Source organism: Fundulus heteroclitus, chromosome 10, assembly GCF_011125445.2.
Source record: "Fundulus heteroclitus isolate FHET01 chromosome 10, MU-UCD_Fhet_4.1, whole genome shotgun sequence".
NCBI lineage: Eukaryota > Metazoa > Chordata > Actinopteri > Cyprinodontiformes > Fundulidae > Fundulus > Fundulus heteroclitus.
The window spans coordinates 16,140,283-16,154,944 of record NC_046370.1 but is presented as its reverse complement, the minus strand read 5'-3'; the positions used below and the strand labels follow the sequence as shown (position 1 = coordinate 16,154,944).

General features: G+C 41.1%; 1 protein-coding gene across 1 annotated transcript; it reads left to right on the top strand.

Moving 5' to 3' along the window:
• Nucleotides 1-11,573, top strand: lsm12b (LSM12 homolog b). Its single transcript, XM_012871722.3, has 5 exons — nucleotides 1-171; nucleotides 3,447-3,580; nucleotides 3,668-3,777; nucleotides 8,906-9,032; nucleotides 10,932-11,573. The coding sequence occupies exons 1-5, from the start codon at nucleotides 45-47 to the stop codon at nucleotides 11,022-11,024; spliced, it is 591 nt and encodes a 196-aa protein (XP_012727176.1). The 5' UTR covers nucleotides 1-44; the 3' UTR covers nucleotides 11,025-11,573.
• The last annotated feature ends 3,089 nt before the right edge of the window (nucleotides 11,574-14,662 follow it).

Sequence of the window (14,662 nt, the reverse complement as noted above, 5' to 3'; positions counted from 1 at the left end):
GTCGCCTTACGTAAAGCAAGCGCTCCGGTTTCCTGGCGGAGAAGATGGCGGCTCCTGGACCGGGGGAGTATTTCAGCGTCGGGAGCCATGTCTCTTGCCTCACCTGTTTGGGCCAACAACTGCAGGGAGAAGTGGTCGCGTTTGACTACCAGTCCAAGATGTTAACCTTGAGTATCCTTTGTTTGTTCGGCGCCGCTCGCGGCTGCTTGGCTGGCCTGCCTGGGCTGCAAGGGCCTGTAGGGTAACCGAAAAGATGGCAAATAGTGATCCGCGCAGGCGTAATTGGTTTTGGCTGAGTTACACATCTTTGTTCGTTTCAGCTTGTTTTCTCACAAACGCCGCCCGCTCGCGCTTGTGTTATCCTCCGACGAGTCCGTTGTCGCGTCGCTTTTTAAACGCGCCGAATAACCCGCCCTGACGTGCATGTGTTTTGAATTCACTCATTGTATTGCCAGCCCCTCAACATGGATCACTATCTGGCAGCGAACCCTCGTAAGGCATCATGGCTCTCAGCCGATGCTAGTTAGCGGGCTAACTGACACCCAGCGCGCCCCGCTCTGACAGGTGTCCGCGCGGTTATTTCTCCCCGGTACCCACTCCCACAGTCGGGGACACGCGGGCGGCCGCTTCCAGAACACCGTTCACGAGCCCCCCGCCCGTCCTCCCCTCCTCCCCTCCAGCCACGCTTACATGGTAACCGCGGCTAGCTCGGCTAGCATGCTAAGTTTCGGTCAAACCCAGATACTCCCCAACCGCCCCGTAGCTCCGCGAAGCGTTCCAGGGATCCCGGGCTCTCTCAGCTCGGCTTCGGTCTTGACGTGTCACCGGGATTGTTTTTTATTTTTTATTTTTGGGGAGAGCACCGTGGCATGTAATCGCGGGAACATCTTGAACCTATCGCTACCATGAACCTTTAGCCTGTGAACTTGCCTGCCTTCATTCCCTTACGGGTCTGTCGTGAGGGAGTTCCTGAGCCAGAGTCGTCAGATTCATTCATATGCCGCAGAAATGTGATGATGATGGAATATGCCAAAAGGCCGCGACGTACCGATGCGGCGAACGTGGCCGAGGCGTGACGTTAAATGAATGAATGAATGAGTTTTAATGGTGGGGGGGTTTTTGTCACTCAACGCTGAGTTGCATCTTCGGTCCTTCAGGAAATATCAGCCCAATATCTTGCATTTTATTTTGATTGCTGGTTGAAACACACAAAAGTTAACATTTTTATTTTAATTTTAAAAATAGTTTGTGATTTAATTGTTGTCTGTATGTTTCATGGCAAATATTAACTGCACTCATATTAGTATAATTTTGAATTTTTTCCATTACACACATTTATTTATTAATAGGCTCACCAAAAAAAAAAAAGCAGAAATGGTCACATATCCAAATCCTACTCCCGATTTTTAGAGCTTTACAAACAGCATTAGAGTCTATTTATTATCAGAGGATGACTGATTATTGCCACCATTATTAACCTTTTTTTTTTTGGTAAAGATGAATGTCGCCTTAGACTGCGTGCATTCGTGTTTTTTTTTTTGTGTGTTTTTTTTTTTTTTTTTTTTTTTTTTTTTGGCTGGCTGCAGAGCTGCCCGGTGCAGTGAATTTCAGCCGTCTTTGCGGCGTCTTTGCCTGAATGGCATATTTGTCTGGCTAAAACATTTACTGTACCATGCATTCAGGCTTTGTGCGTCAAAAACACATGTGGCCTAGCTGGATGGACTTTCCCTGTCCTTATTTTATTAATTTTTTTGCAGCCGCGCCTGCCTGGTCCAGTTTTTAAGCGACATGGCTTGGGGAGAGCTGTGGGGACGTTGTGATAACTGGAAAAAAGAGTTGTAAGAAAGATGGAGGTTGATCGCGATGTCGTTATCGCAGTGTTCAGCAAAAATATTACAATATCCCGGTGCTTTGTGTTACTGCTCTCTATGATCAGAATACATTTGGCCATTTGGATAAACTGTCGGTGCCACTTGATGCTTTAATTTATTATACATTTTTGTGACAAAGATGCTGAAGCTAGCACAGAGTTGGGAGGGGACTTCATGAAAAGAAATGGAGCGGAAAGGAAACGTGCATTAAAGGCAGCCGATGTTATTGCAGTATCAACCGATATGTTGCAGTTTTGATCATCCAAATATAAACGGTGTATCATTTACATGTACACATTTTTTTTTGTTTTTTATTCTTAGTTTAAATGTAACACAGTTTAGTGTTGGTGAGCGATGTGACGTTGGATTGGGAAGGATTGGAAGGGAGGCATGACTTGTAGGGAACGTCAGTCAATCTGACCGACTTAACTGAAGCCCGATTTAAAGCTTTACAGACATTGCATTTTATGATTAGGGATCCTAATTACTAATACGTTTGAAAACTAAACTGCCAGTAACACTTATTCCGGCTACTTAAGGTTTATGACCTGCTGATCCTCGTTAAAAAGTTTCCTCTGCAGCAGCAGCAGCCGGGAACGCTCGCCGTAGTTTTCGGGGCTCCCTATGCGTCCTCTCTCCTCCTCGCTGCCTGTGCTGGGTGTCGACGGTACTGCTCAAACTATTCTCCTCACGTTGTTTAATTTAAAAACCATTCTGTACACATTCAAGACAACTTACTCATCTGGATGTTGTTGGTTTTTTTTCTTTGGCCTTTTAAAAAGAACTCTAGGCGCATCTTATCAATGTGCTAAATCAGAGAGATCGTGTCGGTGTCTGCACGGCACATTCTGTCCAGTCGTGTTCTCAGCTCTCGCTCAGACCCATCAGTTTTACTCTCTTTTCCTAAGAGTTCACTTTGAAATGTCATTTATGTGGACTCATAAACTGGTTCAAATCAAGGAGCTGCGTTTTCATGCGTGTGATCAACGTGATGGTTTCTCATCCGTCTTTACGATACTCCCAACTCTAACAGTTAGCATTTTGGGCTCCATCGTCTTCATCAGGTACTGCACATCTACTGCGGCGAGACTCAGTCCAAATGCTAATTCCCGTCACCAGAAATAAGATTGTCAACAGATATTGCGTTACAGACCTTTTTTTTTTTTTTTTTTTTTTTTTTTTTTTTTTAAATAAAAAAATATGTTTAACATTGCAGTGGGAATACATTTCGGAAATTTAGTGCATTAAAGCTTTTGACTTGCCGTGTTTAAAATATCAAACAGTTTTGTCAAACCTCCCTCCTGTGTTTATGTCCTGTTTGTGGGTTTGAACCTGTTTGAGGTTTGCTTATAGCTCATGTTTGCATATTTCCTAAACCGATGGATGCAAGGTTACTGGAAGCGGCTTTTAGCAGCCGCCTCCTGTAACTGGCGCAACCTTTCACTGCCGGTGTGAAAGCCTCGCCGCTCCTATCATAAGCTTCTCTGACCCGATGATGTCCAAGTTCTTATAAAAAATGTTTTAAATGTTTAAGTCCTTTTTGAAGTTTTCTGCCTTAACCCGTTTCCCCTTAAGAATGTGCTTCCTCTAGCGGTAAGCCAAACCTCAACGACGTCATCCTGATCAACTTAGCCTATGTGTCCGACGTGGACATAATACATGACCGTACTGAGACTCCGCCTCCTCTAGCATCACTGAATGTTAGCAAGGTAAGGCCATCAGAATGGTGGTTTGTGGCCAGATACTCCATGAGTGTGATTTATTAGAGCTCCCTTCCTCTGTTCTGTTTTTCACAGCTTGCCAATCGAGCACGGACAGAAAAGGAAGACAAGCTGTCCCAAGCCTATGCAATCAGTGCTGGGGTTTCTGTGGAGGGCCAGCAGCTATTCCAGACTATTCACAAAACGTAAGGACTTCATGTTACGGTGAACGGTGACCCGATCGGATGTCAGGGGTTACGTAGTCGTAGGAATCGCTGGCCTTTGTTGGTCGGCTTCAGAAAATTCAGTTGTAATATAAGGCCAATTTCTAGAAATGGTGGTAGGTATTCGGGCTGAATAGTACCGTATTTTTTTGGAGCATAAGGCCCACCGGATTATGAGGCGCATTAAATATTAAGTTTGTAATATCACTCCCCTCCACGTACACAGCCCTCTCCTGTGAGGAAGAGCTTTCCGTCTCTGTTGGGAGGACAGAGTAGCTTGACCACACTGCCCTGTTTGTAACCTACGCCCAAAATAAACTTAACTTTTATACTGAATTAACTCACTTGGTTTATTGTTGCTAGCGGGTACTCTGGGCGTGGGCTGTCTTACATGAATGCACTTCTAGTTTCAACATTACAGTCAGGCAGTCTTGTAGACAGCTCAGGGGTCTTTTTATAGACATTATACAGGTAGACGCCCCATGGACTGGCACTGCCTATTGGAGCTGACGTTTCAGCGTGGCCGCCATTTTGGGTGGGTCTCTCACGCCACACCAGTGCATTTATTTGTATTGAGGAAGCCTTTTGCCCAACTAAAATAAATCATAACCCCCTGAAATTTTACCCCATTTTTAGACGGTTTGGTTTGTTACAAACAGCAGAGATGTAGTTATGATACAGGACAGTACCACACGTGAAAAAACACATTTTAATGCTGAAATACGTAAAATATGTGCTTTCATGCTGAAATACTTTTCTATGCTCTTAAAGAGACATGGTATTACAAATTAATAAATGTATAAGTTAATACATTTTTATATTTTAATAAAGAAACAAGTTGGATTGTTCATTTAAATTTATTTCACTCGATTACTTTTACAGTCCTGAGGCTTCGCTACACGGCAACAATAATTTCTTCATATTGCTGCGTTCTGTGTTTTTGAAAATGCCTGGACAAGTGTTCTTTAACATTTCCACATCATTCCAGTGTCTTACACTACCCTGCTTGCAAACAGGGCTGGAGCTTAAAACCCTTGATAAAGAACTGTTTTGCAGAGCTTCTTGCATGTGTTTGTACTCTGATACTCCAGGGTACTTAATTTGGCAACATGATTTAGCGTTAATTTGTGAAATATAGCAATAACAATTTCATAAACATAAAATTATGGTCCATCTGTTGGGTTTCTGCAATGTTCTCACCAAGTAAAAACTCATCTTCAAAGTCAATCTCAGCCCAAAATGGTGATCTGCATTGCGTGATCTACTTTCAGTAGTTATGACCTGTTATTATAGCCGTAAACTGCAGAAAATACGGGCAAAGTTGCTCCCTCTGCGTTTACGCCTGTCGGATCCTATGCCAACCTCGATTAGGAGAGACCCATCCAAGATGGCGGCGATGCAGGATGCGCTTCAGCACGTAATGAGGCGTGTACGTATATAATGTCTATGGAACCGATCAGGTAGTCACACAGTGTACCTTTGAGTGTAGTGGCTTCATTGCTTACCAAAGTCGTATTTACCATTATTTTTCAGATTTTAAGTCGCACGTTTTTTTCATAGTTTGGCTGATAATGCGACTTCAGTCAGGTACAACTTTGTATACTACTTTTAAATGGTAAATCATACTGACTAAGATGAACCAAGTAGTAAACATTACCATCTAATAGCCGCAAGAGGGCACTCTAAGCCTGTGCAAACTATATGTTGCTCTTGCACCACTTAAAAAGTAATTAAAACATTAACTTATAAACAACAAAGACGGAATACATGTACATATGTTGTTGGTGAAGATTCTGAGTCATTCAGGTCATGGTCATCCAAAAAAAAGTAAAAAACAAAGCAACTGGACTTGTCTTTCGTAGTTGAAGACGATTCGCTTCCTCTCCAGGAAGCTTTCTCAATTCAAAAATTCTGGAGTAATGTGGAGTAACGTTACTCCAGACTTTACTCCAGAGTTTACTCCAGACTTTTTGAATTGAGAAAGCTTCCTGGAGAGGAAGCGACAGAACCCTGTTATTGGGCTATCAGTGAAGCTAATAACAGCTAGCGCTAGTTTAAAGGTCTGTTGTCTGGGTGGGTTACAACTTCACTGATGCACATGAGCTTTACATTGCTCTGAAACATCCGTGTTGTAGCTTAGCATGTAGCAACGCTACGCTCACAGTCTAATTTCAGCCTAATTAGGCCGAAATGCTCCGACGAAAACTTTCCGGGTTCAGCCGATTGTGGATGCAGCTGTGTAATTTAATAAATTGCCTTACCAGATTAAATGTCAGTTTTTAGTCTTGGGTTGTGTGAAATACATTTATATATAAATGTGACTTATAATCTGGTGCGACTTATGTATTGTTCCTTTTTGACGCATTTCTTTTTGACTGATGCAACTTATAGTTCAAAAAATACGGTACAAATTTTAACAGATTTTTGAGCGTATTGTACCACATAAAATCAGCCAGTAAGCACAAAAAGTACAGTAATCATATAAAAGGTATATACGGATTTTTTTAAGTGTGCCATATAGTCCAAAAAAATACGGCAGGTCTGTTTATTGAACATTATATTATATTACCAGGTTATTATACCCTAATGACTTGTGCTAGTTGTGCCAACCCTGCAACATTGGTGCTTAAGAGCGTCTTAAAAGGGCGAGTAAAGCTCCTCAATCTGCAACAGTGAAGTAGTAAAGCTGCTGGACGACACAAGTTTAGGCTGTTTAAATATTAGCTAAACGGACACACAGCCCAGTGACGGGGTTCTGTCGAGATGAGATTCCCAGCTGTGCTCCACTCTGCTGTGTTGTTTTGGAAACAGTTTAATTCAGTATAAAATCCTTTATCTGTCCCTCAGTAGTTACCTTTGATTGCTTTGTCAGTGAATTAGCTGGCAAATGGAAGCAATCGTGATAAAATAATTACACGACTGAATCAAAGCTACATACCTCCATAAAGGATAAGTGTGTCCCCTGCTTATTGGTTTTGCCCTAATTGAGGAAGTTAAATCTTGTCGTGTAGTTTATAATTGTTCCTCTTAACTAGGAAAAAAGCCTGTGCTTTAAAAAGATGCTGCTGCGGTATCAGAAATGGTATCGAGTATTTTTCTTAGTTTCAGTATCCAGTTTGAGATTTCAGTATTGCGACAACCCCACAGGATATGCACTCAGTACTTGGTAATGATTATGATAATAATCTGACCCAATCTATATAATCTGATTGAATTTGACTTTGTAAAGTGCCTTGAGATGATTTCATGAATTGGTGCTATATAAATTTAATTGAATTAATGGCTGTAGATGCACTGCTGCACCAATACAGCCTGGCTTTGTGGTGATCAGCCTTTAGATGTGCTGAGGTATGAAAAAAAGCCCAGTTTGTTTTTATAGAGCATTTCACAACCTTGAATCTGTGCCTCTCCACTTTTCCTGCAAGCTCTGGGATCCTGAATTTCACATAAACTGCAAAAATGTACTTTAATTTTAAAAGAGGACTTTAGACCACCGTGCGGCCGTCCAGATCTTTTTCTCGTCATCCCAGCTCAGACGCTGCGGATGTCTCTGGTTCAGGAGCGGCTTAACTCAAGGAATGTATCAGTTGCAGCGTGTGTCCTGGGTCAGTCGATGGGAGCTCTGCAGAGTCGACTCTTTTTGAAGCTCCTTGAACGTTCAGATGGGGTTCGCCACACCGTCTTCACGAGGCAGCCATTATCCTGTTGCCTGGGCAGCTTTTTAAACTCCTTTCCTTTCACCCAAGTTACAACACTTTGTGGGCTTTTTGTGGCTTAGCTGCCTTTGCACAGGGTGTCAAGCGAAGAGTTTCTCACACAATTACGTAGGTCATAACGAGGGTTGGGCGATAAATCAATTTTATCCATTAATTCAAATTTGCAATTTATGAATATTAAAAGAAATACATTTATTTTTTATTTTTGCCATTGCAAAAAAAAAAAAAAAAAACCTCAGTCCTGAAAGGGGAAACTTGTTTAAAAGCTTGCAATGTTAAATATATGTTTAGGAAAATATATTGTGGAAATGAGCACCAAAAAATAAAAGCCGCCACGCCTTCAGAAATATGTTAAAACAATGTATAGCATGTGATATAGCATAGTAACTGTATATTTGTGCGCTTATTCTAATAATTTAAAATTAATTTATACTATATATTATATTGTGAAATGTTAAAATTCATGTTTAAAAAACCAACTCCTGCGGCTCCCGTCTGCCTCGCTGCAAAGCTGCTAGTGGATGAAGCTGCTGAGCTGCTCTGCACTCGTCTCTCCTTTCCTTCTCTACCGACAGTCCAGCGTTTATTACGTAGCGACTCATATTGTGGGACTTTTCAGACCCCTTTCTGTGTGTGTTTTTTTTTTTTTTTTTTTTTTCCCGATTTAGCAGCTTGACTTGAAAGCAGCGATCTGTCTGCCTGCCATTACTGTCTCATGACAACTGCTAGAGCTGTGTGGGATCTCCCTATTCCCTCAGCGCTGTCTCACAGGCAGCTGCTGTGAGTTTTGCGAAAGGCAAGTTATTGCACCATTAATCACAACAGGGACACTCATCTTTGTTCAAGCGGAACCTTTTATTTAGTTTAGGTTTTTCATTTCAAGTCCAATAGGGTAATTCATTTTGGTTTGTTAATTTTGTATTTTTTTTTTAAGTTTATTTGAATGATTTCCTTGAGAGAAAAATTAATTAAAATCATAAATCAGATGTATTGTGAAAAAGAAAATCTTTTATTTTTTAGGCCATATCGCCCAACCCTAACCATAACATAATTGTGTATAAAAAACATGGTCTTGTAATCCATCTTTCTGACAAATTGAATTGTGACTCATCATTCGCCGTGAGCCATAATCATCCAAATGAACAGAAATAAAATCTTTGCCACCCTAGATGCCCACACGTCATAGATTCCTGTGACTGAGAAGGTGTGGGGAAATGGTGCTGATGGAAAAGCAAGAGATGTGGGTTAACTACAGCCAACGATGTCATCACCATGCTCACCATTAAAGTTGCAATTGCTTGTGCTCCAGTAGGGTTTTTTTTTTTAACCGTTGACACACAAATGGTCCACTGCTTTTAAAGTGCTAATAAAGTCAATCTGATGTTTCTTTCCAGCATCAAAGACTGTAAATGGCAGGAGAAGAACATTATTGTGATGGACGACGTCGTAATCTCACCGCCTTACCAGGTTGACAACTGCAGAGGCAAAGAGGGAAGCGCTTTAAGTCACGTACGCAAAATAGTAAGTATGGCTTCTGCCCACGCAGGACGAGGTAATCAGTAAAAGGGATTTGATCGTTGTCAGAGACTATAGTTACTGAGCACGGTGTGAAGACTGCAGATTCCACGTGGTCGTTATTTACAAAAAGATGTAGAGAAAAGGGAATATTTTGTTTTTTTGTCTGACTTTGTCAATCTTATCATGGTGGAGAAATATTGGTCCACTCATCTTGACTGGGCCATCGCAGCACTTGATCCTTTTCAGCAGTTCTGTTGTAGATTCACCGTTTTGCTTGAAATGACCCGATTTGGTCCAAACTTCTTATGATCTACACTGGGAATGAATTTTTTTGTAGCGTATTGGTTTAAAGAAAAAAAGAAAAAACACCTGAAAACTAATCAAATTTAGCAATTTCCAGACTGTATAGGAACTCTATAAGCAGGAAATTCCACCCGTTGGTTGTGTTGGGTTTTCTCTTACCATGGAGCTGTACCTCCTTCATTTTGGTCTGATCTGTTAAAAAAAACCTCAGTTCCAGAAGTGTTAGGCTTCATTCATCTAATATGAACTGCCATCTTGTAGCTCTGACCGAATAGTTGCGTAGTCTTTAATGCCCTGTGTTGGTGATAATAAAGAATTGGCATTACAAAAACATCAGTGTGTACCCTGGAGGACGTAGATCCTGACCGTAGCTCGTTAAATAACCCTGCCATCTTTATTTAACATGCGGAGGCTTGTTGAGTCTGAGATGCAGAATAACATTTTTGAACCATTTAAAAAAATTAAAAAAATGTAACTGCTGGATTTTGAGTAACGGTGCCGATTAAACACGATGGTTGCATTGGACCGTCTGCCCTAAACCTAAAAGAGTGCTCAGTACATGCAAATTATTGTAAGTTTAAATATCACTCCGGTTCATTGTTCTTCCGTAGTTGGATTTAAAAAGGTTTCGCTGCGGATCGGCTTGAATAGGTCTGTTAGAAACAAAGTACCTGTGGGATTTGTTTGTCTGGATCCCTGCAGTCTCCTGTTAGTTTTGCTGCAGAAAGCAGAATATTGGCAGCGTTCTCAGAAACCTCAACGGTGGCGTAACCGACAGATGTTTCCCTGATTAAATCTTGTTTTTAGTCTCTATATTTTTTTTTTTTTGCGCACCCACCAGGCCCGAGCGCAGAAGAAAACGGCTTTAAAATTCATTTATGAAGCAGACAGACTAAGGCTGTTCTGCCAGTCTGGCTTTATTTTTCATGACGAGTGATGAGGGGGGGAAACAGGATGCCTGAAGCTTGCTTCTTCATTAGAAATCCATCCAGCTGCAAAGTTATTGTCCTAAGCTAATTTAGTTTTGATGCTATTCTGAACTTGTGGCTTTACAGGTCCTTTTCACCAATTTGCATGTGCTCCTTATTCACATTTTAATGCTAAAAGTATGACGTGAACGCAATAAAAGTCTTCATGAGTCAAGAAGCTGATTAATATGCAGATGTAGGAAATAAACAAAGCATCGATTTAGGTGTTTGTCTGTGTTGATTTTTTTTCATAATAGTCTTTCGAGCCACTTGATTCATCTCTGCTCCAGCTGATAACAGTTAATGTTGGAAATTTGACAGATTCTGGCCCAACATTTAATATAATGGCCTATCACAGTTGGCTTCCTGTATCCAGTCATCCACCCCCTTATATTAATTGTAGGATTAACAGACTAATCTGAAGATGAGCCTTAAACAACAATGCAACAACTGGTTGACCACCTGCCTCAGAGGCTAGAAAACCGCTGCAAAAGCAGTTGGATGTAATTGCTGTAAAAACAGATTCATTCATAAACTACGTTTATTTCTTGTGTTTTTTTTTTGTTTTAATTATTTTTTTGCTCGTCCTTCTCCTCCTCATTTGGGTCTCTCCTCTCGGTTATCGTTGCAGGTTGAGAAACATTTTAGAGACGTGGAAAGTCAGAAGTCCATGCAACGTTCACAAGCACAGCAAACACAGAAGGACTCCACTTTATCTTCTTGAGTTGGCAGTGCGGAGCGGCCAGGGGAAGGCGACGCGGGCGGTTCTGTTCCCACTGCCAGACAAAGTCGGCATTCCTTGTCCTCAGTCCGAGACCACAAGGAGGAGTGCTGAGGGCCTTGGATCCTGAAGATCAAAAATACCATTAAAAGAAAAAAGACAAAAAAAGAAAGAGAAGAAAGATTAAATCTTAAATTAGACTTTATAAAGAATAATTTAAACATGATCCATAAAGCAAACCATAGTTTCCTTAACTAACTTGTCTCATCCCGCCCCCTCCACCCTCTCCACCCTCCTCCATTCCCGTCCCCTGAAACCTTTTTTTCTTTTTTCCGCTCTCCTCCTTTTGCCTTCAGTTCCATTTCAAAAAGAGAAAACTAGAGCAGTCAGAAAGGCTTGTTAGCTTTATTTTCTGTCATTGTTTCCCTTTTTTTTTTCTGTATCCATGTTCTACTGTCTGTATTTTCTGTATTTTAAAACAAAATGTGACTTGAAACGCCACACTTTAAAGGACATTTTCTAAAATAAAAGTAACAAAAATTCTGACTGTAATATTGTAATTTTCACCCACTTTCTGAGCAGTTTGTAAAGATTGTTTTTTGATTCTGTGTTGGTGGGAATCAGTTCCGATAATTAAAATCCCTGTGGGGTAAAGATTGGGGTCCAAAGGGGGGGAAAAAATATCAGGTCAACATGCTTACAAGTAAACTCACCATTCCTGTTAACACATTTGTAGGCTGTAGTTTAATTTCCTGACTAAAATGATTGGCATTTTATCAGTCTCTGGTAGCGCTGCTGCTGTATGCTGGTATTTGCCTACATTACCTGGCCAGCTTTTAGTAATCAAAACAAAATTACGGTGAATTCGATCATCTAAAATTGTGCTTAATTAAAAAAAATTTCCTGTGCCAGAATAGTTAACCTCAGTTGGACACACTTGGTTGTTAGACAAATAATCTAGTTTTTTATTTTTATTTTTTCTAGCTCCTGCTTTGTATATTCAGATATATTAGTATAAAGTGCTGAGGGGAAAAAAGGGGGGGGGGGGGGCATTTAAAGGATACAGAGGTACAGCTCAACAATTAAGGATATTATTGAAAAGTCAAGCAATTCAGTTAAAAAACATTATTATTACTCTCCAATATATTGATTATTTGGGGTTTTGGTTAGTTTACAAAAGGGGGAAAAAATCTGTTTCTCAGAGAATTAAACTATTTCAAAAGACCAATAAGGACTTTTAATGCCGACTATTATGGCCCACATAATCACACATGAAACGCTCCCAAAGCTGAGTACACTGCCAAAACGGATCTAAAAATAAGTAAAATGTTCTTACAGTTAGTGTATTTATCCTTTATTTGAGCAGGTATATAAGATTATATGCCAATGGAATGAGTATTTTCACCCCTTTAAATAAGAAAATTAGACATCCTGCACTTGAAATAAGATGATGGAGATGAGTTGTTCCTATTTTAAGAGCAAAAATCTTATTCCATTGGCAAATCATCTTATTTACCTGCTCCAATCAAGTACAAATACACTCATTTTTAGAACATTTTACTTATTTATAGTTCCTTTTTTGCAGAGTAAGCCACAGGTAGTTATCGCTAAGGAATAGTGTTGTGATTGATGGAAAGGTAAATGAAAAGAAAAAGGTTGGTTATAAAGAAATTGGCAATAACCAGAACTGCATTCCTAAGAGGACTTTAGTGGAGAAACAAAAAAAAAAAAAAAAAAAATAGGGGGAAACTCGGAGGCTTGGATTGCAGCTGGAGTTGAAATCTGATGTATTTCATTTGCACTTTCAACTCAGAGCGACTGTAACGTCCGCCAGAGTCGGACTTTCTCCTCAGAAAGAGACGTTTTTAAAGGTGTTGATGATCCTCGCATCAGCAACTCTAGGCTGTAATAAAACGTGTATTTTGCAAGACACGGTTGTAAGGATGCATCTAAAATCTATAGTGGATAAAGCAGCTGCAACTCTTAACAGAACAAATGAAAAATGGTGTTTGCATGTGGAAAGTACAGCTTTAAAAGGATGTTTAGTGGAGCTACTACGAACAAAACACTTTTCCTGGCCGTCACCATTACTAACCTTTAGTTTCTAGTTAGGAATCCCAGCTTCTCTGACTGTGTTAACTTTTTACTCAGGTTTACCCCGGTCCCAGCTCCTGTTTTTGATTTGCGAGGCATAAGCAACGTTACATCAGAGATCCCACAGACAGACGAGTCCTGGGCATGGGCTGCTTTTCTGGACGAGTTCCTGGAGTCGACCCAGTCCTAGAGCCTAGACAAATGTCAGAATCTTTTCCTTTACCCAGGCTGAAAATATAAACTGGTCTACTATTCAGCCGTCCAAAATCCTTTTCTTTACAAGACGCAAGTCAATCTTACACTTCATTTGGAAATCGAGCTCCCAGAATCAAAAAAGAGAGATGATTTAGGGAAGCGTGTCATCTGCTGATCTTGGTCCACCGGGCGTTTAGTCAGTGTAACCAATGATCACTGCTTGATCGACCAGCAAACAGGACTAGCTTAAACCCCACAGAAAATATATGGATTATTGTGGAAGACGAGAGACACTAGATCCAACAGTGTCTACAGGCTAAAGGCTGCCATTAAGGGAACTTGAGCTTCCTTAACATTTCTCCAAAGCCACAGGCTGATCTGCTGCATGCTGCGCTGCATTTGATCAACAATCTTTATCGTCACCATGTGTGCCCCATGGTGAAATTGTTTTGAGACGCATGGGTTCAGGATTTACACAGAATACACGCAGACGCAACAGAAATATTTCCACACCTTTTTTTTTTTTACATAAATGAAATCAGTTGACCAAACACACTTCCTCTTAAAGCTTAAAGCATGCAAATAGTATTTAGAGTCTAAGACTCGTACCGAGTCCAAAACGTCCGATATCAGCCCCTTTTCTGAATGAAATGAATTACTACAGTGTTGCATTAATTGACGCCTGAAATGATGCCCTCATGGCCACAGTAAATTCTCTGCAGTGTAATCTTAAGCTTTCACTTACAGAACTGTGCAATCAGACCTTCTCAGAGAAATTAGAGTGAAGATAGGCTTTACCAGGACGAACTTTTCATCAGCGGGTTAAAGCCCTAACAGCTTTTGGAAAGAAGCTGTTTGGAGCTATTGCTTTTTCGATCTGATGCTTCTGAAGCATTTACCTGATGAAAACGGGTCACACTGCACATTGCCCGGGTGGGTGGGTTGTGTCTGGCCCTTTTCTGGACTCGTGCTGCATAAATCGTTGGGACTTCCTCACCAAGTTGGAGGTGTTTACAGTCCAGGAGAGGTCGGAGGAGATGTGAATGTCCAGGAACCTTATGCTGTCGACCCCCCTGAACGCAGAGAGGAGCATGTTCAGTCTTCCCGGACATCCTGTAGTCGACTGCGACCTGCTTGGTCTTGCTGGTGTTCAGGATCAGGTTGTTCCTGGAGCACCGCTGTGTCAGATTGCGGACCTCTGTGGCTCCATGTGCGTTTCTCAACCCTCACCAACCAGGGGCCTGTTGGTGAGGAAGTCACTGATCCAAGAGCAGAGGGGTGGAGATAATCCCAAACTGTGGAGCTTCAGAGCCAGCATGTCAGAGCACTGTATAGAATATACAGCTGATATA

Bases quoted from the DNA above. Each gene is read 5' to 3' on its own strand.
- lsm12b (XM_012871722.3), top strand. From the start codon at position 45: ATGGCGGCTCCTGGACCGGGGGAGTATTTCAGCGTCGGGAGCCATGTC. The intron at 172-3,446 runs GTATCCTTTGTT...TTTCCCCTTAAG, and splicing joins GTCCAAGATGTTAACCTTGA to AATGTGCTTCCTCTAGCGGT. The intron at 3,778-8,905 runs GTAAGGACTTCA...GTTTCTTTCCAG, and splicing joins TTCCAGACTATTCACAAAAC to CATCAAAGACTGTAAATGGC.